The sequence below is a fragment of the Aristolochia californica genome, unplaced genomic scaffold (assembly GCF_029961685.1).
Source record: "Aristolochia californica isolate CCGP_79_NKW_82.1479 unplaced genomic scaffold, dmAriCali1.0.hap1 SCAF_14, whole genome shotgun sequence".
Taxonomy (NCBI): Eukaryota; Viridiplantae; Streptophyta; class Magnoliopsida; order Piperales; family Aristolochiaceae; genus Aristolochia; species Aristolochia californica.
The window spans coordinates 9,509,351-9,536,022 of NW_027181815.1; the positions used below are offsets into that span (position 1 = coordinate 9,509,351).

The following is a 26,672-nucleotide window of genomic DNA, read 5'->3' on the forward strand; positions in this document are numbered from 1 at the left end:
AACCAAAAAATTCCTAAGAGCAAGAAAGAAACTCATTTGTGCTTTTCTTTGCCTTTTTATCTCATATCAGATCTAATCTTGTGATAATGTTGAAGCTTAGCTATGTAAACAAAATTTTATCTTCAACTCCAGAACAAAGAAATTCCATTCTCCAACAGAAAATACTTCTCAGGTTAATGGTTAAAAAAGAATCAATCCAAGACATTAATCCAAAACTTTACTGAGTGCCAAAATCTCGCTCCATAGGTAATTTCTCATGATAATTACATAATAATTTCACCTGAATGCCAAAATTTAATCTTAAATTCCAGAACAGAGAAATTCTATTCTCCAACAGAGAATGATTCTCAGGCTAATGGTCCAAAAAAGAATCAATCTAAGATATTATTCCAAAACTTCACCCGAATGCCAAAATCTCTCAACAGGTAATTTCCCATGATAATTCACAATAATTTCAGAAACAAACAGGTAAATATGTCTTCAATCATAGGCCTTGTCCAACAACAATGTCATTTTCAACAAACAAAACCCAGAAAACTATAATCTTTGTCTGGGGCTATGAGTAAATTTTCTTGCGCACAGCCCTAAACCCTAATCAGTAAAAAATCGGAAGGTATTTTGGGGGAAAGGAGAATAGCCAGAGAGAGAAGGGAGTGGGAGGCTGAAAGGGAGAAGAGAGGGAGAAGAGAGAGAAAAAAGAGAGGTCAAGAGGGATAAGAGAGAGAGAAGCGAGAGAGAAAACGGAGAGCGAGTCCGAGAGAAGAGAGGGAGGCACGGAGACGAGAGAGGGGGTACGAGAGAGAGGGCGAGTTCGAGAAATGGAGGCCGGAGAAGAGAGGGAGCAGAGACGGAGGCCGGAGACGAGAAACAGAGAGAAGAGAGGCAGCAGCGACATCGGAGCCGCAGGGAAACGAGAGAGGGAGTGCGGGAGAGAGGAAGAAAAAATGAGAAATGACGACGGGCAAGGGGGGGGGGGGGGGGGCGAGGAGAGAGAGGAGAAAAAGTCAGCGTCGCCCGTCCTTCAATTCAAAGAAGATCAAAAGGTCTTCTTCCAGATGATCGAAATTAAACCGTGGAGATGAAGGACCCATTCATCGCCCGTCCTTCAATTCAAAGAAGATCAAAAGGTCTTCTTCCAGATGATCAAAATTAAACCGTGGAGATGAAGGACCCATTCATCCCCCCCCCCCCCTCCCCCTTATGATGGTTGTAAATCTGTAGCATTTACTCTCCGAGGATAATTAGAGTTCTGGAATACTAAAAAATTACTGAGAAACTTTGATATAAAACAAAACCATCAATATAGTCTCATCAGGAGACAGTGATGGACCCAGAGGACAAAACATTGAGAAACAAAGGCACACTGATTTTGAGCTTTATCTTTGCCAGATGCAACCTAAGCATGAAAGCAAGAACCCAGTCAATGTCAACTACTTCACTTGGAACAGGCACTTGACCAACCATCAAAGAAAGCATGTGAAGTAACATAAAGCTATCTTAAAAGGAATACAAGAATCTTACTAAAGTTAACCAATGGAGTCTCTGAGGAAACACTAATGAATATCTACCTGCTTTTGACCAGTAATCCGAATTGATATAACACACTCATGAGGTCAATGACAACTCCTCCAAAAGATCACTTCCATTGATACAGAATCCTATGTGAATTTCTGCTCTATTCTTATCGTATTGTCTCTCCATTCTCATCCAACTTCGTTAACATTACAGTCCTGTTAAGATCGAGTAATTAGTAACCTATTATTGAGTTGGTGAAGAGTTGTGTCAAACATCTAATTATTATCATTCTCCAGCTTACGACCTTTCATTAGAAAGAACAGCAATGATTCAGAAATATGGAGTTGATAGCACTTTCTCATTTCTTCTGGGTATATAAGCAGTTGCCATGACATCTTTAACTATAATATGATGAGATTAGAATTGAATGAGAATGTCTTCTGCTACACGGCGGAATAATCTTCTCCTTCTTCTTTCTTCTTTCTTAATAACATGACGAAACGAAATACTCAGGCAGTAGTAGGACACTTAAGCTGATCATGGAGGAATATGCAAGGTTGTATTGGGATGAGACGCGGCGGAATTCGTGCGCAAGTTGATTCCATTTATAGTTGGAACAAAGGACGGAAATTAAAATTGTTGCTTCGTAGACATTCGAAGCATCAGCATCCAATTCTTATCTTTGAAATGAGATGTCTTTTAGAGTTTAGGTTCTCAGGGACTCATGCTTCGTTTTGTTCCCCACCCTCTTTACAAGTGAGCCCACTCAGAGATATTCTTCGAATCCTTCTATCTATTCCTTCAGGTGCTTAAACTGGTTAGTTACACGAAGCTCCAGAAACTGGACTTAGAAGAACATTTTTTCTTTTTTTTCTGGAGTGATTTGGAGATAAGTGCAGATCTGATAGCCATTTTTTTAATATAAAATGCATTGTCAATCATTTATTGGACCACCCATAAAGTTGGTTCTGAATTATGAGTTTTAGAACAAATCCCAGAGGGACAGAGAGGCATGCAAACACTCCTTTTCAAGCACAAGGCAAAATTAAAGATATTTCCATTGATAGAAAACGAGAAGGGTCTTGCATAAGTTCTCTCAGATGGATACAGTGATGCCCTCTCCAAACACGTTACAGAAACACTACATTACCATATTTGTTAAGAAAGGGGTGACGGGAATGTTGAAGAAGAAGAAGAAGAAGAAGAAGAGGCATACCAAAAGGAAGCTAACAAATTGATGAGTAAAGCAGCCTTATAGGGCAGACAAGTCTTGGCCACAGTTTTCATATAGATCAAGTACTCTTAAAAAAAAAAAAAAAAAAAAAAACTAGGAGTTCAGCAAAGAAGAGAATGACGTGGGATATTATAATATACGATCTCTTTAGGTTTTATCCTTTATCTTCAGACTTCAGTTCCTGCATTGGAGAACAAAGATAACGTATGCCAAGATCAATGTTAAGTATTAAAAGAATGAAAGAGAACAGAAAACAAATTCAAACAAATTACATGGGCTGGTTTTTGTCATACCCAAAGATGGTAACTATGTTGAATATGGAGATTGATTACCAGAGTCCCTTGGCGCACTGCATCTGTAGCATTCCATCCTGCTTGCGAAGTTATGCTCATTGCACCCCGACCTATTGTGAAATCCAATAAAGATTAAAGGATGAGAGAAAGTCACAAGGGCGGAAAGCAGTTGTTGAAGCTAATAGAATATGTTTTCCTTCCAGGTTTTCATTTTCGTATCTTAGTGATCGGAGAATAAGAGCAAAAGGAGAAGGGACGCCACCTGCTGCATATCCAGTCACCGGATTTCCATCCAGAGCGACCGCCGCCCAAGGCGAAGCCACTTCTCGAGCGCGGGTCTCCGTCGTAACCAGTGGCAGAGTCAACTTTGAATGCGCCACACTTAAAGCAGCTGGAGCGGCTGGCGAAGTTGTGGGCGCCGCAGTTACTGGCGGAGCAGTACCAGTCGCCGGGTCGGACGTCGGAGCCCGTGAAGCCAAAGGAAGAACCAACCCTTCCGCCGTAACCACCATAGTCACCTCTATCTCCTGATCTTGGGTCTCCGCATCGTTGACACGAATCCCGCCGGCTGAAGTTCAGGTGCTGGCATGACCTGCAATTCCAGTCCCCAGGCTTCCTGTCCATCTTCTGCTATCATACATTCCAAGCAAAGGATAGATTCACTTATCAAATCTTTCAAAAACGTAAACACCAAAAAACAAAACTAAACAAGCAAGCCTATCTTCTGTCACAAAGAAGACATACAAATTAAAGAAACACAGAAATATCCCAGTACGAGGAATACTAGAAGAAATCATGGAGTCAAATAAAGGAAAGAATGAGATGACAATTCCAAGTTGTGAAGCAGCTCAACGATGAATCTGAGTGAGCTGAAAATGAGATTACTGTAGTCTATAACAAAGAAGGGAGAGGGAGGTACATGGTATGAGACAGCAGAAAGATAATGACGATAACAGATAACTGGGAGTGCATACCTTAAAGAAAACGAAGGCAGCAAGTGTGAAAGTTCTTCGACAGAAGAGAAGAGATATGGTTGGAAGCAGAAGAGAGTGCGATTCTGGGGCGTGGGTAAGGGTGGATTTTATACTCGATTTGGGCTCAAGGTCCCGGGAATCAAAATTGCGATGGCGTGGATGTTTTTTTTCGTGTTCATCACCTCGCCTCGTTCAACAGTGGAGCCGCAAAAATCTAAAAGAAAAGGAGACAAAAGAAAAAGGAAATTTGAGGAGGATTCCAATTTCCAATTTCCAAACTCCAAACATATAAATTACTGGGAATTTTTTTATTTTTCTTCAAAACTAAGCAAATTAACCCTGTAATCACTAGTGCTTTGAAAAAAGTCAGAGCAAGAGGCATGCACACAAAACTATGTATACCGCTGGGAAAATTTACTCGTCTTTAAGGCTGTGTTTGGAACACAAAAAGTGGAGAGAAAAGAAAATAAAATAAAAGAAAAGAGGTTTCTTTTCTTTTGTTTGGATGCCTATAAAAATGAGAGAGAAAATGGAAGAGAAATATAGTTTCTTTTGTTCAGATACAAGTGAAAAATGAAAAATAAAAGAAAATTAGTAATATTTTAAATTTTTTATGATTAAGATTTTCTCTCAAGTTTCTATTTCTTTTCTTTTCTCCCTAAATTTCATCATTTTGTGAGAGAAAATTTATTAACTAAGTTATTTCCTTTTCTCTAAATGATTTTCTGCTGTCAAACAATAGAAAATAACTTTCTTTCTTCTTTTCTTTTCTTTTCTTTTCTTTTCTTTTCTTTTCTTTTCTTTTCTGTGGGTAGCAAATAGGCCCTAAGTGATTCCATTCTACATCATGACTCATTCAAAAGCTTTTAATCTTTCTTTTCTCATGTCCATTACAGTATCTTACGAGGAAAATATTTTTGAAACCCAAGTGGACACTCCAATACTTCTATTGTCCCCCATCTTCCACTTCTTCAAAACCTGATCGGGTCCCCAACAGATCGATCATTTTCCTCGTATTTAGCCACACATGCACACTTGGTCACAGTCACACGTGCATTTGTTTATTTTAGTAAAAAATCTATTTGTCACTGCTAGTGCCTCAAATAGTAGTTTTTTTTTATGAGCAGAGGGACAAGATCAGGTGATCCCTTAATATCTACATCATGGTATTCGACCTTTGGGCTTCTTTGGAAGAGTAAAAATATCGAAAGATGCTTTTTTATCTCCATATTAAGCAATTTAGATGCCCTTCTTGGTTGATGCATCTCATCTGATGAGGAGGAGAGAAAATAAGGAGAAGGAGATAGGAAACACGAGTAAGTTGTAATTTGTTCTCATTGTTCCTCATCTGATGCAGTAAAAAATGTTCTCGCTAATCAATTTTTGGGGTCGAACAAATATTTGAAAATGAGTTATATATTGTGCTACTACATAAATATGTTTTTCTAATTCAAGATAACCATGACTAAGTGATATGAATTTGTATATTGTATGGGAATTAGGGTTAGCAAGTTGTTTTGTTTCGCGATCTTTTGTGCATGCATGTTGTTACGTGAAGGAGATTATAGTAAATGAGAAGAAGTGCCAAAGGAGTTCAAGTGCTTTATAGCTACTTGGATAATTTTTCTCAAGTTGCAAAGGATCTACCTCCCCTGAGTGTGGCTCACTGTCTAGGTCACACTTAGTTCCGGTACACATGGGTTAGGTTTGATGGCAGCCCTTAGAATTTATTCCAATAGAAAGGAACCCGAACACCCTTGTTTGATTCTATCTTTTATGCATCTTTTTTCATCAATAAAGCAAAAGGTTGCTCATTGCTCCGATAGATGAAAGCTTGCTTGGCTCCCAATGCCTCGATAAAATTAAGGTTTCTTTTTAATCACAAAAAAAAAATATTTTGGGTGTATTTACTTTGTGCATTAATTTCATCCATATCCATCAAATAGAGAAGAAGAAGAAGAAGAAATGTAATTAAGTTTGAGTAATTATTAAGGAGAGTGATGCAAAGCTAAGATAAGAGCAGACTAGTTGAATTGAAGGTCATGGCATATCTGATCCGATGAAAGGAAAAAAAAATGCTCAATCATGAGGAAAGAACCAATAGAGAGCCTTTGAACCCAGTAAAAGGGTCCCACTGAAACTAACGACAGGGGATTCCTTGTCCACATGGAGAAGGTGCTGGCTTGTTGACCGTGGATTGGATAAGGAGGAACCCTCTCATCATCCTCTCACCAGACAAGATGAATATTGGGAACAAAGAAACCTAGACAAAGACCCACTCCTTACCCTGTTAATATTCTTATCTCTACCCGTTTTCCCTTTTCTTTTTATTTTATTTTGGGAAGAGAATAGAGATGGTCTTGTTTCTCTTTTCCTAAATGATTTATCATCCGATCCAAACTGTAAGCTGTTGCTTTTCAAAAAAAATTTGAATATTCCTTGGGATACCATTTTTGAGGTCAAAAGGGACCAAAAGAGTCCAGTGTTGCAGCTGCACAAAAGCCATCTCGATTTGTTGTATTTCCTTTCTTTTCAGTCACAAACCATGACTTAGCTTTAATAATTTTCATAGACGAAGAAAGATCAAGTGTTTGATGTAGCATTTTGGTAGATAAAGACTGATGGGTTTCATTCATATAAAGAATCATGATGAGAGAGGGAGGGAGAGTAGAGAGAGCCGAAAGGTTGATTTTCGAGGCTTTATGGAAAGGCTGTGTTGCATGCGATTGTGGGTATTATCCAGGAGATTGATGAAATCGTCTAGATTATGCAAGCTAGATAGATCGTGGATGAGGCTGGTTTGAATAGAAAGGAGAAGAGCGAGGAGCATCTTTTTTACTTATTTTGATGCAGCCAAGGCAGGAAGAAAGAAGTAACCCAACCATCGTTCAAAAGGGTGAAAGAGTGAGAGAAGAAGGGGGTGAAATGGTGAGTTTCGATAAAGAAAGAAGGCCGATATGATGGAAGTCTTCGAGGATAGCTTTGACCGTCTTTTGTTTTCCTTTCTCGATTTTTTCTGACCCTCTCCATTTGCATTTGAAAGCCCCTCCCCCTCCCTCCCACGAATTGCTTTTGCTTTTTCCTTCCCTCTGCAAAAAGGAATTACAGCGGGAGCACAGCCAATTCTGGCTTTCTCAAATCATCTCCCTTTCTTTGCTGAGACAAATTTCAAAACCAGAGGATGATATGCCTTCCAATATCTTGGAGACCGTTAAAGTCCCCGTAGCAAACTGTAAAAGAACCAAAAGAGGAGCAGATTCGATTCTCCTTGGGAAATGCTTCCATGCAAGACCATGACCAAGCCTCCTCTTAATGAATTACCTCTTCCTCTCTTCTTCCTTCTCGTCGTCTTCAGTCTTACACCACCTTTTTTCTCTCTCATCCTTTCTCCTCCTCTTTTCTAATTGTTATTTTTTAATTGGATACAACGAGAACACACCCATATCGAATAGTTTTCGATCTCTTCAGATAATAACGATACGGACTTTAAGCTATAACAACACCTTCTTCTTGATGTTTATTCTAATACACCACTCTCACCGGCAGAGCTGCATGGATAGAGACGAACACATACGATGATCGTTCTGGTTAATTATCACAGTTATTGGCGTCAAAATGTGGGAGATTAAGGTGAGTTGCATGCACGTGAAAGAGTGGTGGAAGCGAGGATGATGTCGTCACAATGATAAAATTCCTTCCTTTATTTCTCTTTTGGCTTCCATCTTTTGATGCTGGTGGGAGGCCTCCTTGAGTGCCCATCCTCTTAGGCACACTTTCCTAGCTTCAACCTTTGTATATATCTAGGGAACCTTCCCAAATACCACGAACTATCACCTCTTTTCTAACTTTGCTCCTAGATGCTTTGCCTCTTATCCTCTACACATACACAGCCAGGCTGCTTCCTTCACCTTCTCTTTCTCTTTCTTTCGAGTTTCAAGTTTCTACAGGTAATTTGTTTGTTGTTATAGGTGGCATTGAGCGATAAACACCAGTTCATTCCCTCGATTTGCTATTTGTCTCCTCCTGCGAAGACAAGTCAAAGCTTCCTCACTATATGCATAGTTTAGTTTTTCAATTATTTACAATGTTTATGGTTAATCTTTCATATTTAATATCTAATATTAATTATAATATTAAATTTTAATCTAAATTTACCTTGTACTTAACATATATTTAGTATTTACTATATCATTAAAATAATATTATAATATTAAACAGAATATTATTAATAAAAATAATATCATTTTATTATAATTTAATTAGCTTAATTTAAGATTGAAGTCATATTTCTAGTTATTTTACTTGGGAATATTTGATTAGTTGTTACCATAGATTATTTTTGTTATTAAATGAAATTATCATAATATCATATGATATCAAATTATCTTTTTTATCACAACAATATAGATGAAGTAGTATTAAAACAAAATATATTAATTTATTATTAATTACATAATTTTGTATTTAAAATATACAATATAAAAACATGAAATATTTACTATTTAATTTATTAGGATTTTTGAAAACCCTTAATACAATAAGCCTTGTTAAATGAGTTAAAAAGACATGCTATCTTTTTAAATGGTTTTTAATATTATATAAATATTTGTGTGTTTATTTTGGAGTAATATTTTTATGTTCTTATAATAAGAAAAACATTGAAACTAAATTTTGTCTATTAATTTTAACTTTAAAATAAAAAAATAACATATTTTTATAAGTTTTTTTTTTTTTTACAAATTAATATTCACTAGTCTTATGAAATAACAAGCTAATCTACACAAATCGCTCCAAAAAATAAAGTGAAAATTACCTACGTTGTTCAAATTTAATTCACCTGTCATCAATGATTTTGTACTAGATAAGATTTGTAACATGCAGTGTCTACTAAGTTCAACATTATGTAATTGATCAAATAGAGAGACTCTCTTATATCTAAAAAACAATTGGTTGAATTTCATTTTAATAAAATCCACTAAATGACAAAATTATTTCTTTTGACCCCTTTTTCGTGGAATCCACTAACATTGTTTACTTAATAAGAAAAAAAATACCTAAAACAACCTCTTTACTTAACCTTGATTACTTATTAATTGTTATGATCCCGGATCTAACACGTCGATTTGTAGGGACGAAGAAGAGAAATACGAAAATTAAGCTGAAGGGAAGCTTGAAACCCCTAAGTTTGTTAAAGAGAAACACACACACCTGAGCTCGTTGAGGAGAAATCAAAACCTTTGTTTACTCTAAATCAATACTTGCCTTTTTCTCATTACTCTTACCCCTTAATAAGGGTTCACCCTTACAAGGTTCAAGATAAATCATTACAAAAATGCCCATGTGAAATAAAATAAAATAAATTAAAAATAATAATTAATTAAACTCTAAATAACTTAGTAATATTATTGCGTGTATAACATTAACATATCTAAAATCTTTGTTAATCAATTTTATATCTAATAATATTTAAGCATTTAAATACATTTTATAAATAAATAAACAAGACAAGATTGTATTTAAGTATAATTCATAATTTTACGTCTTTCAAAATGATATTTTTTTATTTTAAACTACACATATATTAATGATAATATATAATTATCAATAAAAATAATAAAAATAAAAAGAAAGTAGCTAGGTAAATATATTGTTATTGTCATCGATGATCATATGAAAAATATAATTTATAGAATGTTTAGATATAAAACATTCATAATTGGTTCTATAGATATTTAAGGAAGTCATATTAGGAATTTCATTTATTATAGGGGCACGCTCTACCATTGAGTTAATTGCCATGCGGGACCCATGGAGGGTTGCTATGCTATGGCAAGAGAGAAAGCTCATTCCTCTCTTTCCTATAGGAAACCCAACCTGATTTGAGCCAAAAACCCTTGATTTTGGTTTTCGCTTTCACCAAGCGAGTTGGTGAGGGGTAGGAAAAAAACCCACGGGTTCTCCCAAACCCGACCAGAACCTGATTCGAACTTGACCCACAGATGAGAGAGGGATATAAAACAGGATTGAGGTAGGTTGGAGATGAGTCAGGTTTACATGGACGAGGCGGGGATGGTTCGGGTTTCAACCAGGTTAATGGGAAGGGGTTGGGGATGGTGTTGGTGGACAATGATCGGGTTGGGTCTGGGTTTGACGATTTGAGCTTTTTTGGGGTTTTTTCGGGTTTGGATTTGGGGGTCCCCATGCCCTCCCCTACATTCAATCCTCTCATATATTTTTTTATAATTTAAGCTCTTACTTATTTAGATAGGGTTTAGGTTTTTTTTTTTTCTAATTAAGGGCAACTTTAACTCAGATATTGTATTTTTAAGTACTATCAGTTAGACTTTGGATTCTAAATGAAGCCTTACTATTTTGGTTTAGTCAACAAATGTAACATCACCATTACTACAAATGACATAAAATGATAAAATATATATAACCCCAATGAAAATTTCTTAATTTTGTAATATTTTGAGATTTATAAATATTTTAAAATTTAAACTTTGTGATGAAATAGGAAAAGGACATTCTTCTCCTCTTCTAGGCTAAACAGGTGGACAACACTCCACCTTTAATATATTTTAATCCTCAAATAACGACCTTTGAAATTCAACCGGACTTCTATCAACTCTTCTTCCCAGCGACGATGGCCTTCTCTTCCTCTTCTCTTGTCATCTCCTGGAATCCTCCATACAAACTGATCCAAAGTCACCCCTCTGTTTGTCTCCTATCCTCCTGCAAATCTATCGATACGCTCAAACAAATCCATTCCCAAATCGTCAAAGCAGGTCTCCATCATACCCAGTTCGCTTTAAGTAAGCTCATCGAATTTTGCGCCGTTTCACCCTCAGGCGATCTTAATTACGCACTCCTGATCTTCTCCTCCATCGACCAACCCAATGCCATTATTTGGAATACCATCATTCGGGGGCATGCTCTGGGGCCTGCGCCCATGCTGGCCTTCTCCTTTTATATCCAGATGCTTCTTTCTGGGGTTCAGCCCAATTCCCACACTTTCCCTTCCCTTCTCAAATCTTGTACAAAAACCTCTGGTACGCCTGAAGGGAAGCAAATCCATGCTCACGTGTTAAAGCTTGGTCTTCAGTCTAATGCTTATGTACATACGTCGCTTATTAATATGTATGCCCGACATGGCGAACTGGGTTATGCTCACCAAGTGTTTGAGCGGAGTTGTTTAAGAGATCCTGTTTCTTTCACAGTTCTAGTCACTGGTTATGCGTCCCGGGGTCATTTGCAGGAAGCCCGGCGACTCTTTGATGAAATGCCTGTGAAAGATGTTGTTGCATGGAATGCAATGATTTCAGGCTATGCTCAGTCTGGTTTATTTGTGGACTCGTTAAGGTTTTTCGCTGTAATGCTGAGGGCAAAAGTGAAACCTAATGAGAGCACTATGGTTAGTGTCCTTTCTGCTTGTGCCCAATTGGGTTGCATTGAGTTAGGGAATTGCCTTCGTTCTTGGATTATGAGTCAAGGTTTACATTCAAATCTTCGTCTGACCAATGCTTTAATTGATATGTACTCAAAGTGCGGAGTTTTGGAGACTGCTCGTTCCCTATTTGATAGTATCTCTCTTAGAGATCAAATATCTTGGAATGTTATGATTGGTGGGTATACTCATACGAACCATCATAAAGAAGCATTGGCTCTCTTTAGGCAGATGCAACTGTCCGATGTAGAACCGAATGAGGTAACCTGTCTGAATGTTCTTCCAGCAGTGGCATACTCGGGTGCTCTTGATCTTGGCAAATGGATACATATTTATGTTGACAGAAGCATTTGCCAGTCTAACAGTTGCGGAGATCCCACTAGTGTCGCCCTTTACACCAGTCTTATACATATGTATGCCAAATGTGGAAGCATAGAATCTGCAGAACAAGTATTTGATGCAATAAAAGTTAAAAGCTTGTCTTGTTGGAATGCAATGATTTCAGGGTTAGCCATGCATGGCTATGCTGATGCGGCCCTCAGGCTTTTCTCTACAATGTGTGATGTAGGCATCTCACCGGACGATATCACTTTTGTTGGCATCTTGTCAGCTTGCAGTCATGCCGGTTTAGTAGAATCTGGTCGTCAATATTTTTATTCGATGATCCAAGATTACAAAATAGAACCCAAGGTTGAACACTATGGATGCATGATTGATCTCCTTGGCAGGGCAGGGTTATTTGATGAAGCACATGATCTTATCCAGAGAATGGAGATGAAGCCTGATGGGGCAATCTGGGGATCTCTCCTTGGAGCTTGCCAGGTTCATGGCAATGTTGAATTGGCCGAACTAGTGGCAAGTCACCTTCTTGAATTAGAGCCAGAAAATCCTGGAGTATATGCCCTGTTGTCGAATATTTATGGTCGTGCTGGTAGATGGGAAGATGTAGCCAGAGTTAGAACTCACCTGAACGATAAAGGGATGAAGAAAGAACCAGGGTGCACCTCCATTGAGGTCGATAATGTCATTCACGAATTTCTTGTTGGTGACAAGGCGCATCCACGAAGTGGAGAAGTTTACAAAATGTTGGATGAAATAGATGAACTTCTTGAATCTGCTGGATTCTTACCAGATACATCCCAAGTTGTTTACGACGTAAACGAAGAATGGAAGGAAGGGCAGTTGTATCATCACAGTGAGAGGTTGGCAATTGCATATGGTTTGATCAGTACAAGAGCGGGCTCCACGATCCGGATAGTGAAGAACCTTCGTGTCTGTAGGAATTGCCATACGGCGTCTAAGCTGATATCGAAGATCTTCAATAGGGAGATCATTGCCAGAGACCGCAATCGCTTCCACCACTTCAAAGACGGCGAATGTTCTTGCAAAGATTACTGGTGAAATTGGGTTTATTTTATTCATTTGGTCCTCCAAGATCTACAGAGAAAAAAGTGTATGTACAAAAGTTTTTCTATAAACTTTGTAGATTTTCCATGGAAGACGATAGTTGTACTTCACCTTCTTCGATCATGCTTATAAAGATTCTTAACATGAATTCATGCTTTCAGAGTCTGCCATTTCAGAATTCTTAGGAGGAGTTATCAATGAACTCAAGTTTTGAGGCAAAGTGCGAAGAAATTTATTACCGATATCTTTTTTACAATCAAGGTTACATAAAAAAGTAACACCCAATGGATTTACATCAACCCATCACCTTCTTCACTATAAAAAAAGCGTATTAAAATTTAAGATTCAAAAGTCAGAGGCATCAATCTTGTTGAATGAATTCCTCCGGGCTGAGGCGAGCACAGACTTGTCTGCAACTATGAAGTAAGCCGATCCAGCGACTGAAATTTACAAGAAGAAAACGTTAATCACTACTAGGAATAATACTATAACAATGTTCAGTAATTATTAAAATCTTAACCTGTGGAGATGATGAGCGCTTGCGCGGTGGGATTTAGATAGGATCTAGCCCATGGAAGCATTCTAGCGCTAGCCAGCTGCGTGAGGAAACTAAAGTTAATTGGAGAGCACGGAAAAGACTCAAGTTTCCGATATTGGCGTTGAGAGACGGAGAAGATCATAGAAAAAAACACTTACAGTCGGAATGGCAGAGACCATGCCGGCGAGGACGGCAGCCTTTGCTCCAGCGACGACGCCCTCTGATTTTTCACAACAAAAGCATAAGTTTACTGAAAATTATCTAACTGAATAGGGGCGTCATTACGTCTAAATTTAACGCAGAGCAATCCATAAATCATCACTCCCAAGCTCTGAAAATACTCAAAAAAGACCCAAATGATTGTACTCCACAAGAAATAATGCATGCATAGAAAAAAAGGGAAAACCAACGATACCATGTGAACATCTCTTGGCCATGGCTACCTTCTGATCAAGAGAAGCTAGCCCATTCCTCTCCATCGCCACATTTTTCACCTTAGCAGAGGACGATGAAGAAGAAGCAGAAGCCATTGTTAATCGTGAAACTAGTAATTAAGAACGGGAGATGGCAGACGTGCACTTGGTGGAGATGGGTAGATGAAACCAAGTATTTATAAGCAGCGAAATCAAGTGAGTGCTGAAGCTGGTTGCTTCGACGGTTTTACAGAATTCCAAGGTCGGTGTTACTTGTTTTAAAACTTTAGCTGCAGTTCGATCTGGTAACGAGCTTCTCAGCTCACAGCCCCTGGAATTGAATGCAAAACAGGAAAGAACCTGCACCCAAGGACTGTAAATGCGAAAAAGGAGAGTTGGAGTTGGTGGATGACTTCATCCTAACCTGCCACATCTTGATTCCTGAGCAGAAAGTGTAGCCATTTCTGGTCGACAAGCCACTGGTTTGGATAAAGGTTTGTGAGGAAACAGTGGGTACCAATCAGGTTCACAACCGCAACATCCTGACGATGTTGACACATGATTCTTTGATTCAGATCTCTAAGCAATGGATCAGATATCCGACGGCAGAGAAGAGATTTTCCAGGTAGAGAGCACTGCCTTTTTGTCTCTTTCTTTAATTTTGCTATTGTAAGGGAAACCGGATACGGATACCAGTGGGTTTGTGTTTCCCCAGATAAGGAGGTGTGAGTGTTTGGGCCAATATGGGCTTAATTTGAATTAGAATATGTATCTTCGCACGTGTGGTAATGTCCATGACTTATGTGCATGAGAAAACAGTTTCTTAGTATCAGTACCTTAATATGAAAAAAATATAAAAAAAAAAATACATAAACCCTTACAATACACTTAATCATAATATAATCCTTAAACCCCAAATTAGGTAAAATAATTATTATTACTACACAAATAAGTTATTTAATGTATAATTAAATATATTAATATATTTATTAATTGAATTAGATATTTTATTATGCATTAATATGGTAATTATGTTAGCCAATGAAATACGCATACGATTAATTACAAGTAATAAATAAATAATGTTATAAATTATTTTTTAATAACATAAGATATGTTTTAATATTAAAAACCACTAATTTAATACAATAATAAAAAATTAATATAATAAATAAATTTATATATTTATCACTAACATAATATATTTTATGTATTACTAATTAATAATATATTGTCACAAAATTTAAAACCATTGGTTTAATTAATTATAGCAATGGGATAATTAAACCAAAATAATTTATCAAATATTTATTTTAATAATATTTTAATTATGACTATTAAATCATTATTTAAATAAAGTAATTATAAAATCAAATATATTAAATAAATAAAATTAATTATTTTATAAATAGAAATTATAAATTAGTGATTTTTATGATGATAGTTTAATTTTTCCTAACTTAGGAAAAATTAAACCATCGTCTTACGCGTCGTCTTCCTCGACGGCGAGCCAGCTGCAACAGCGACGGCGGTTGGCCAGCGGGCAACGCCGACAGAGGCGGTGCTCCGATGGTACTCCGAGAGGCCGAGAGGCTCTACAACAGATGCTCGGCCTCCCGTGCTCTATGACGGAGGTCGAGAGGGAGAGGAGAGGGAGGAAGGCCTCCCTCCCTCTCCTCTCCCTCTCGACCTCCCGTACCCTGTGACGGAGGTCGAGAGGGAGACCAGAGAGAAATGTCAAAGCCGAGAGAGGGAGAAGAGAGATGGATGCTGAAGCCGAGAGAGGGGGTGTGGGAACGAAATGAGAGGGGTGCGCTCGTTTCATGTACATGAATGCCAAAATTGGTCGGAAAGCATTTTCCGTCATTTACACTTTGGACATGATCTCCTGAGTCATGTTAGGGGGGGTTAGTCAACAAAACGGATTTTTGAAGTTCATGTTCATCTCCCTCTCCTCTCCCTCTTGACCTCCGTCGCAGAGCCTCTCGGCCTCCCGTACTCTGTGATGGAGATCAAGAGGGAGAGGTTGTAGAGAGGGAGACCGAAGAAGGACGGTGGAGACGAGAGAGGGAGCACAGATCTTGGGGTTTAGGGAGACGAGAGAGGGGGTGCGGGAATGAAATGAGCAGATTGGCGTGAGAGGGTGTGCGACAGAGAGAGAGGCCTACTCGTTTCATGTACATGAATGCCAAAATTGGGTGGAAAGCACTTTTTGTCGTTTACGCTTTGGACATGATCTCTTGAGTCATGTTAGTCATGTACATGACTTGAAGTCTGGCTCTCCCCTAACGACCTTAGGACATGAACTGAGTAATGCGGCTGAAGTTCATGTCCTGAGTCAAGTTGACTAACCCCCCCTTTGTCATGTACATGACTTGAAGTCCGACTCTCCACTAACGACCTCAAGACATGAACTGAGTAATGCGACTGAAGTTCATATCCTGAGTCAAGTTGACTAACACCCCCCCCCACAAAGTATCACACCTGTTAGGCCTAAGCATTTTAAGGTCCATTTTCCAGTTAGGAGGCAGATTGCTCAACCTCGACACGAGTAGGGTAGACAATGGGGCGAATTCTGATCCCGTCTCAACCTGTTCCATCTCAAATCCAAGTCAACCCGGCTATGTGGCTGATCGACTTGTCAATTGGAACACCATGGTTCTACTAGGGGTAGGTATATTGATATTGAGTATATGTCATTAGTAAAGTATTTAGTTTGAATTTTTAACTCATATTACATGATTTATAATATTTTATAACTATGAAAACTAAGCTTATATTTGTCAGTCTTACATATTTGGAAAACATGGTATCTAATTGGATAATATAAAAAATAAGTTGTTAGCTATTTTTTTTTATAGATTATGAGTGTTAGAATTCAAGGAGCTAATGTATAATTTTATGTATTTGAGCTTGTAAGTGAGTGGTTGTAGTTTTCTTTCCTTTTGTGAGCTCAAGGTCATTTTGGTCATTGTATAAATAGATCCACGCATATAAATAATAATGAGAATTGAGAAGCTCAAGATGAGGTGTAGTCCTAACCTTTTTGGGGTTTGCCCTTTTGTGAAATTTGTCTCTTTCTCTTCTCTCTTATGTTCTTTCTTCTTCTATATTTTTTCTTTTTGCTTCTTCTCTTAACCTTTCTCATTACTTGATCCTATTCTAAATCACTTAATCAATTTTTTATTATTATTTAAACTTTAAGGTATAAGAGTTGGCTTGTTAGAGGACAATGTCAAACAAAATCTTAGGGGGTGTTAGTGCACTTCGGGTTCAAGTGAAAGTGTAACTTATTGTACTGTTCATTCACTTGAACCCTTGAGTGCCGCACACGGAGCTAAGTTCAAGTGAATCAGCCAATTCATTTACTTGAACCAGCTCTTGAGTAAAATTGGTGAATCAGGATTCCCACCGAAATCTTAGTTCATCTCATTTCAGTCGCATGTGCTCGAGTGAAGCTACGCCCTCCCGTGCTCTCCTCTCGCCCTCTCTACGTCTGTCGACCTCTCTTCCCTCTCTTCCTCTCTGCGTCTCTCAGCCCTCTCCCCTGTCTTTGTGTCTTGAGGTTCCCTTTCACCTCTGGTGGTCTCTCTATTACTTGGAACAATCTCTCGCCTCTTGGACCTCTCTGCCATCCTTGAGCCTCTCGGCCCTCTCTTTTGCCTCTCACCTCTCACCTCTTACCTCTCGCCCTCTGTTTCCTCCTCTCTCACCTCTCTTGTCTCAAACTTTTTCCGATTTCCCCATTTCGTCATTGATTTCCTCATTTAGGGTTCAATTGTCCTAACTTCTACCTATTTACCCAATTTTCGGCTTCAATTTCTCCCATTCTACTTCGATTCCCTCAATTTCCCCCAATTGGCTTCGATTTCCACCAAATTTTAGAAGGGTTTAGAGGATTTAGGGTTTAGGGTATAATTTTTATGGTTTAGGGTTTAATTTCGGGTTTTACGGTATAATTTTGGGATTTAGGGTTAGGGTTTAGGGTTTAAGGTATAATTTCGGGTTTTGGGGTTAAGGTTTAGGGTGTAATTTCTGAATTTAGGGTGTAGGAAAATTAGGGTTTAAGTGCTTAGAGTTTGGGGTTTTAAAGGGGTAAGGGTTTAGGGCTTTAGTTCGGGTTTGGGGTTTTGGGTTAAAAGGACTTAGAGTTTATAATATATTAAAATCTATCTCATGTTATTAATAAAAAAAATTATTTATTTATTTATTATATCCATTACTGTTGTTACTATATTAAATTAGTGATTTAAAAGTGATAATTCAAATATTTTTAAAATAATCATTTGATTAAGTATTTTTAAAATTATTATACTTTTATAATTAATTAAAGTGATAATTTTTAATTTTACATAATTATATTATTAATTTATACTATATTGAAATATATCTTTAATGTTATTAAAAATAATTTATTTCTTATATCCATTATTGTTATTACTATATTAAATTAATGATTTAATAGTGATAATTAAAATATTGTTAAAGTAAACATTTGATCGAGTACTCAAGGTATTATAAAAGTATACATTTTTGTTTAAGTTATTTCTTTTTATAATTAAATAGTGTAGCGGTTAATTTTATCACACAACTATTGTATTAATTTAGACTAAACTGCATTCACTTAATTTATTAATGAAATGTCTTATTTAATTAATTATTCTATTAAAATATTCTTATATTACATTAAATTACTTATTATAAAAGTAACCATGTTTGTTTAGGTTTATTATCTATTTAGGTAAATTATAAAAAGTAACTCATTCTTGTGATTAAATTTCCTTTTTTTCTCTTTGGGCACTAACACAAGATAGTGTTTTCCGATGCACTTTACATTGAACAGACTAACACGAAAAATGATTCACTTTCCAGTTTACTTACACTAGTTCATTCACTTTCATCTGTCCCATCTGATTCTTTTTCCCTGCATCAGACTTAGAGTTGGATTTGTTGAGATCAGATTCACTAGTAAAACTCTGAAACCCATCAATCTGGATTATCCCTGATAGAGATATAGGAGATAAAGATAAGAGAAATTGACATTGTCTCAACTTGTAACTCTATAGTCATGTAAAATTTCTTAGAGATAATTATCATATAAAATCTTATCATTCTATAACCTATAAATACTTGTATCAATGAATGTAAAGTATTGGGATATTATTCATTCATCTATTTCTATATGGTATCAAAGTTTTAGATCACTCTAATTTCTCCTCTCTGTCGATGCCACCGCCGACGATCCTATCGTCGCCGTTGCCACACTTTAGCCTCGGCTTCCTGACACCGAGCTCAGCCTTTGCTCCCTCTCTGTAGAGCCCTGCAACTGTCTATTAATTCGACGGTACTGCGCATCGTGGGCCCTCCCACTACCGCCAACGATCCTGTTGTGACCTCCGCAACAAAACCCGCAACTTTCTATTCTTTCGAGGATTTTTGCAGTCCACAACACTCTACTCATTCGACAATCCTACGTCATCGTGCACCTTCCCGCTACCTCTGTCGTTGTCGGTACGGCACCATCGCGCGCTCTCCCGTTGTCGCTACTATCGTTGTCGTTGTCGCCGCCACCGCAAGTATGCCCCTTCTTCTTCTTTCTTCCCGAATTTTTTTTCCGACCTTCAGTTTGATCCAAGGTCTAGACTTTAATTGATTCCGGGAAGAAGAAGGGCGCGCAAGTGTAATTTCCACACATGCAACATATGCACGTGCAAAAAAAAATAGTTTTCTACTCATGGCATTTGAATATTCTCGAATCACTATTCCCAATGCTCATGACCCAACAACACCATTGATGGTACTCCACATCCACAACTCGATCAAAGTCACCTCCACAAATTATTTTAGCTGGAAAGCTCAGATGAAGGCTATTCTTTTTGGTTATGATCTCCTCAAATTCGTTGATGGTACTTATTCTCTGCCTTTTGCCACAAAGATGATCAATAATTTTGTCGTTCCAAATCCCGAACATACTATGTGGCTTCGTCAGGATAAAATGATTTTTGGTGCTCTTATCGGTTGTCTCGTGCCATCAATTATTCCGTTTATCACTCACTCAAGCACCTCTCATTAAGCCTGGAATATTTTGGCTAGTACATATGCTTAGCCCTCATGTGGTCACATCAAGAAACTCAAACCTACCACTAAGGGGTCTCAATCGATTTTCGAGTATATGCAGCATATTAAAACGCGGGCAGATGAACTTGCAGTCCTAAAAAACCCCATGGATCAAGAAGATCTCACTGTGACAATTCTGGATGGGCTCGACAATGAGTACAAACCACTTATTAATACTATCAATGGTTGTGACACGCCAATTTATTTTAATGAGTTGCATGAAAACTCATCAACAAAGACGTTTTGCTATGTGTCCAACAAGCTCACTCCTCTCCACTTCTGGCCTCTGCAAATCCTGCCAGTGTTCCCTCCAATTCTGGCAAGTCCGGTAATCGTAATCACCGACAGCAAGGGGCACCCTCATCCCTCCCGTAGCCAAGTACTACCTCAGGTCTCCACAACATCGTCACTCTGGATGGTCAATCTCAACATCAACCTGTTGAATTTAGGGCCTCTTTTCTAATATTCGGAGCAAGGGAAGAAAGTAAGAAAAAGAAGAAAAAGAAAAGAGGGCTCTCGGGTAGAGAGAAGAGGAGAAGAGAAACAAGGTGTGCATCAAGCAAAGAGAGATTTACTCAAGAAAGTATTGTAAAACTTGATTAATTACGAGTTACAACACTTCTATTTATATTAGAGGAAGTGATAGAGTCCTTATACAATTAAACTTTAAGTCTCCTAATTACATTCCAACTCTAACTCTCTAAGATAAGTCTACTATGAAAAGATAACATAATGTACTGGAGGTCTAATATAACTCGAACTCTAACTCTTCTTTAAGCACATGGACATAAGAGAAAAGGTTGGCTAGTGGTCTTATCTTTGTAGGTCCCACATGATCTTCCAGCTCATGTTGATAAGGTTACCAACTCATGGTATCTTTGTAGGTCTCACTTGATCTTCAAATCTTCTAACTTATTCTAGCTTGTGCTTCTTATCTCCTAACTAGTGCCAACTTGGGTGAGGACTCTTCTTGGCATCCTACGTCCTCATGGTGGGTCCCACCAGCTCGTGCAACCATGGTGGATCCCACTTTGTAACACGACCATATCTCGACCCTTGCCAGTTGTGTCGGAAAAAAGGACACAACGTTCCAGTGTCCTATCTTTTGCCATATGCAAATGTCTCTGCCACCTTCCCAGGTTGCTCGCACCCCCTCTCATTGGCAACCTTGCCCTTCGACGTCATGACAACCACGAACTCATCTGGCAACCACTACCTCTCCTACTGGTTCTCCTTGGCTTTTGGATAGTGGAGCATCACACCATGTCACCACCGACTTGAGTAATCTCTCTCTTCATACTCTTAATGATGGAATTGACAACGTTATGATTGGTGATGGCATGGGTCTTCCTATTACTTACAAATCTCTTTCTATACACTTGCACATTTTTATTAAATAATGTTATTTGTGCTTCCACCATGCAAACGAATCTTATTTCTATTTCTAAATTTTGCCAAACTATTCATATTTCCATTGAATTCTTACCCACTTCTTTTTGTGTGAAGGATCTTCGTATGTGGAAACACTTTTACAGGGTTGAACTAAGGATGGTGTGTATGAATAGCCTTTGTCCCAAGTCCAGTCTCCACCAAAAATTGCTTTCTCTAGTGTCAAAACTACTTCGTCTGCTTGGCATCATCGTCTCCAATTCTTCAGCTCATCGTGTCCAGTTTTTTGTTAGACTTATCGCACCCTCTAAATTTAATTTTACTTGCAATTCTTGTCAATACAATAAAAGTCACAAATTACCATTTTCCCACTCCACACTTGTTTATTCTTCCCCTCTTGATATTATATTCCCAGATGTCTGGACCTCTCCAATTTATTCTATAGATAATTTCAAGTATTATGTCATTCTCAGAGATTCCCACTCAAGGATCTTGGCCCCTTGGCTTATTTTTTCTGTATTGAAGTTGTTCCTCATTCTCAAGGCCTGTTTGTATCTCAACGCTAGCATATCTCTGATCTCCTTACTCACAGACGCCTGACCAATGCAAATCCTGTCCCTACATTGCTTGCCACATCATCTACACTCACACTTCAGTCTGGCACGACACTCTCCGATGCATCTGAATATCGAACTGTTGTTGGGAGTCTGCAATATTTGTCTCTTACTTGCCCTGACATTGCTTATGTGGTAAATAAGTTATCTCAGTTTATGCATTATCCTTTTACTGATCACTAGGATGTTGTCAAGCGTTTTTTACGATATCTTTGTGGGACTCTGGATCATAGTATCGTCTTACATCAACAATCTTTTTTGTCCCTTCATGCGTTCTCTGATGCTGATTGGGCAGGTAACAAGGATGATTTCACTTCAACCGGTGCCTATATTGTTTACCTAGGTCGCGATCCTATGTCTTGGAGTTCTAAGAAACAACGGATTGTGACTCAATCCTCTACCGAAGCGGAATATCATTTTGTTGCAACCACTGCAGCTGAGATCCTTTGGATTTGCTATCTTCTCACTGACCTTGGTGTTTTTCTTTCACGACAACCGATCCTTTATTGTGACAATATCGATACTATAAATCTATGATCCAATCCAGTATTTAACTCACGCATGAAATATGTAGCTTTGGATTACCACTTCATTCAAGAACACATTCAGAGTGGTGCTCTTCAGGTAACTCATGTCTCTTTTGCTAATCAATTAGCAGATGCTTTCACCAAACCGCTTCCCTGAACATGCTTCCTCTTCTTGAAGACCAAGATTGAAATCTTCTCTCGGAGCTTCCAACAATGCCGACAAAAGGAGGAAAAGGTTAGTGGCTTGTTTTAGATGGTCGATCTTCTCTCAAAATATTATATTTCACCTTCTGCAATCTGTGTACAGATTTTGGGCTTTCATGTGAGATTGTTCCTTCCTTCTTCTTGGTAATACTTTTCTCTTGCTTACAAACATTTTGATTTCCCAATATCTGAATAGGGAGAAGGATACTTAAAATGTGAGACCTGATGAGAAGGGAGGCTTAGAAGGAGAAGAGAAACGAGAAGGGAGAAGCAAGAGGAAGGCCGAGAGGGAGAAGGAGACGAAGAAGCCGAGAGAGAGAAGAGAGCGGGAGAGAAGAAAAAAAAAATTCGGGAGGAAGAGACGCATCCTGACAACTTCAAGTGGATGACTCGGAAAACACTGTGAATTCTTGATTTATCAAACTTAAGATCAAGTCACTAAAGACTATTTGAGTTTCTATTACATAGAATAGGCATATAGGATTGGTTCTGCTTATTAAGTGTGCTTGTATTGTAAAATTTGCCTAATTGAGATACATTTGTAAATGGTTGTATTGTAAGCAAGTAATTTTTTTAAACATTTTGGTCAAGCTTGGTGTAGGAAAAGACTGTCCCCCTTCTCAACTTGTTGAGAGAAGCAGGTGTTACTAGGGATTAGTTGTTGTAAAATCCTTAGTGGATCTAAGCTATGTTGCCTAGTGAGTGTGGCTCAAGGTTGTGTGCCTAATTTTTTATTGTAAATCTATGTTAACATGAGTTTTTTTGTAAATTGGATGTGGTTAATTAAGTGGAATAAGTCCTTATATGAGCAACATTCTTATTTATGGAGCATTTTGGACTTCTCTATCTAAAAGAAATATCTTCTTGATGTACTTGAACACTTCGGAATGAGCTCATGTTGATCCATCTATACCCCAGATACTCCAAATGTTAAAACAAACACAATCTTCTATTTTCAAATCCCACACTTTACCATAGCATATTTGAAACCTTTCATAAGGCCCGACATATCATATGTAGTTAATTTAGTAGTTCAGTTTACGTCTAATAACACTACAAAGTTTCACTTTACACTAATCAAAAGAATTCTACCATTTATCAAAGAGTCTCAAAACTTTGGTCTTCTTATATAAAAATTGTGCTCTCTCAACTATGTTGCTTTTATGACATTAATTTGGGTGGATGTCGTACCACTAGGATTTCCACTATTGGTTATTTGCTACATTCCTTGACACACTTGTCTCCTGGTTTATTTGCTAAAAGCAACCTAAAATATCCATATTTAGCACCCAAGCTGATTATGTGATGGCTCGAACATGTACCAAAATACCATGACTTCGTCTTTACTTAAATCACTTCACCTTCGTTCCTCTAATATCTTATAATAAATTATGTGTTTCTTATTTATTAGATAATGTTCCTATGCTCCACTCCCACAATAAACATGTTTGCAATTAATTATCATTTGGTTCGAGAAAAAAAAGTGTTTTTTGGCACTCTTATTTTTTGTGACTTGTCCTACATTTCCACAAAACCCTTCACTGCATAACCAACTCATCGTCCGCTTTATCACCTACCATTCAAGATAGCTCATGTCCAGCTCATTACCAACATCTCTTTTCAAGAGAAACATTGGAACACTTGTATAAATCAATCAAGGGGAGAGTACCAAATCTAAAAATCAAATATCAACAATGTTCTTCATTTACCAATTTAACCAAGAAAGATATATATTGTTAAAAAATTTAGATTTTGGCATATGTTTACTTTGTTATGTGTCATCATCATGTGGCTTACAATTGAATTTCACCCAACATCAGGAAAGTCGTCTACAAGAATGTATCAAATGCTAGGGGTGGGGCTTACATGTATCAAATGTGTATAGGTTTCTCAAACCCATCACATTATGCATGTAATATGCATAATGCTGTACAAGAAACTCTAAAAAGAGATTTTAAGTCATTGACCTATCTATTAAATGATAGTCTTATATTGTTCAATGAATAAAAAGATCTTGGGTTCTTGGATTTATTAGTTGAGAAAAAAACGTGCTAAACCTTACTCACTTTGAGATTAGTCTTGCACCAACTTTAGCATTCTACCAGAGCAAATGTGGGTCTCCACCCAAACTTTACATATATAAGAGCCACAAAAGTGTCTACACATAAAGAATAATCTCGTATGGATAAATGAATAGAAAGATGTTTGATTTATTAGTCAACTAGCTATTTTGTAATGTGCCTTGGACCCAACTTTAACACTACCAAACTATAAATGTTCTACTTTAAAAATTGAAGAGAACCTACTTCCTCGTTCAAATATATAGTTCGTTACAATAGTTATTACTATAACCATTTTCTTTTCCATTGAAATTTTGCTAATGTGACGGTCTTACATCTAAAATGCAACTATTCATGAACACTTCACGTCCAAGCCTTTTTTTTAAAACCATTAACATTGACCTAAGACATAAAACGAAGAATAAAGCTTCAATGCTCAAAACACCCACTTCATTGTGCCCAACAAATAGAACAAAACAGTAGGTTTCAGGCTTTGACGATATCGTCCAAAGTGACGCCATTGCCACATTAAATTGAGACAAAGCCTTTATGACCCATCAATATTTGTAAATCACACATTTGGTTTCAAGATTTGCTCCGAGTAGCTGTGCTTCAGGTCTTCATCTATTCAAGTGAAAATTATCTCAAAGTGTCTTTCCTTCTTTTGCTAGTAGGAGAGAGAATCTCTAAGAAAACAAAAAGAAGTGGGAGGCCTTACCTTTTATGAAAACCTTTCATCGAGCTCACCAGGTTTCCCTGTAAGATTGCTTCATGCATCGCCTGAAACTGTTCCTTGGCAACCACCATGAGAACGTCTGAGCGCGGATGATGACAAACATGGAAAAAGTTAATGGGAGTGAAGGAAATGAAGGACCAAGAGTTATGAAGCTACAAACGAACTCAGTTGTCTCTTCCCCACAACGACATAATGACAAACTCAGCATTTTTGTCACCACACAGGTGATCGAGAAACAGCTAGTTGTCGATATTATAATTGAAACTAATGGAAAAGCATCAGTTTTTCACTATTTTAATGTAACTTCATGAATTGAGAAGAAGTGACATCGAAAAGAATTTAATAGTATTATTACTATTATATGTTAAAAAATTCTGTAGGTTTGTCTATTGTAGTTATAATTGATCTGGTTAGTGACTTTTATATGGTTGCTTCATCTTCGATTCCTATTCGAATTATTGGTGAGCCACATAGCAAAAGGTCAAGAGGTCTAGGGATATGGTCAGCTGTCAAGAATTAGACCATTTGTAACATATTTGGAGACCCTGTTTAAGGGGACAAGAGATTTATAGACATGTAATAAACGAAAAGAATTAAGTATACATAACAAATAATTTATACATATAAAGAGTAATTAATATTTTTTTTAATAATAGTTGTTGAAAAATTATAATAACTGGTTAGTTGTAGTTAATGAAACTTAAATGGACCGTTTATTTTAATAGAATTACTATAATATCTTTTATTTCGAGGAAGCATATGAAATATCCAATTTCTAAATAAATATCTAAGTTAAGCTCTAGTTAACATTTCTAGACTGATTTTCTACTTTCTTCTAGGTTACATAATCTGGGAGATCGGGTCCAATTGAACTCAATTCAACAGGCTTGTTTGGATGTTGAATTTGAGAGTGCATACAAAACCTATTAAACACCTCTCTCATTACTAGGTTTGTACCCTACTGGACCTAACATGTGGTATTTGTGCAAGTGTACTCTGAAAACTAGGTATTTAAATTGAATACCAAAAAAGACCCCAACTGAGAATTAGAATAAGAACACATCAACCCCCATCATTTTAGAATTTCATAAGCATGGCCGCTTATGACAACATTACATTTTTAGGGGTCTTGATGCATTTTTCCCTTCAATATTTGATAGAAGTCAAACATAGACTATCTCATAGAATTGATTAAGATTTTGAT

The 26,672-nt window shown here is 37.4% G+C and overlaps 3 protein-coding genes across 4 annotated transcripts; 1 reads left to right on the plus strand and 2 right to left on the minus strand.

Annotated features, from left to right (window-relative positions):
- Positions 1-2,557: 2,557 nt before the first annotated feature.
- Positions 2,558-4,133, minus strand: LOC137950747 (RNA-binding protein involved in heterochromatin assembly dri1-like). 2 transcript variants are annotated; one of them, XM_068797355.1, is made up of 4 exons: positions 4,017-4,133; positions 3,305-3,669; positions 3,082-3,152; positions 2,558-2,930 (listed from the first exon to the last, which is right to left on the minus strand). In XM_068797355.1, the coding sequence occupies exons 2-4, from the start codon at positions 3,664-3,666 to the stop codon at positions 2,917-2,919; spliced, it is 447 nt and encodes a 148-aa protein (XP_068653456.1). In that variant the 5' UTR covers positions 3,667-3,669; positions 4,017-4,133; the 3' UTR covers positions 2,558-2,916. The 2 variants fall into 2 exon arrangements, with proteins under 2 accessions (XP_068653456.1, XP_068653455.1); XM_068797354.1 differs by having other exon boundaries at positions 3,043-3,152.
- A 6,529-nt stretch (positions 4,134-10,662) lies between these two features.
- On the plus strand, positions 10,663-12,930 carry LOC137950759 (pentatricopeptide repeat-containing protein At1g08070, chloroplastic). The gene has a single exon (XM_068797367.1). The coding sequence runs from the start codon at positions 10,663-10,665 to the stop codon at positions 12,862-12,864; it is 2,202 nt and encodes a 733-aa protein (XP_068653468.1). The 3' UTR covers positions 12,865-12,930.
- Positions 12,931-13,086: 156 nt separating this feature from the next.
- LOC137950739 (early nodulin-93-like) lies at positions 13,087-14,141 on the minus strand. Its single transcript, XM_068797347.1, has 4 exons — positions 13,824-14,141; positions 13,567-13,628; positions 13,391-13,466; positions 13,087-13,310 (listed from the first exon to the last, which is right to left on the minus strand). Exons 1-4 carry the CDS (start codon positions 13,936-13,938, stop codon positions 13,216-13,218), a joined length of 348 nt encoding a protein of 115 aa, XP_068653448.1. The 5' UTR covers positions 13,939-14,141; the 3' UTR covers positions 13,087-13,215.
- Between the last annotated feature and the right edge of the window lie 12,531 nt (positions 14,142-26,672).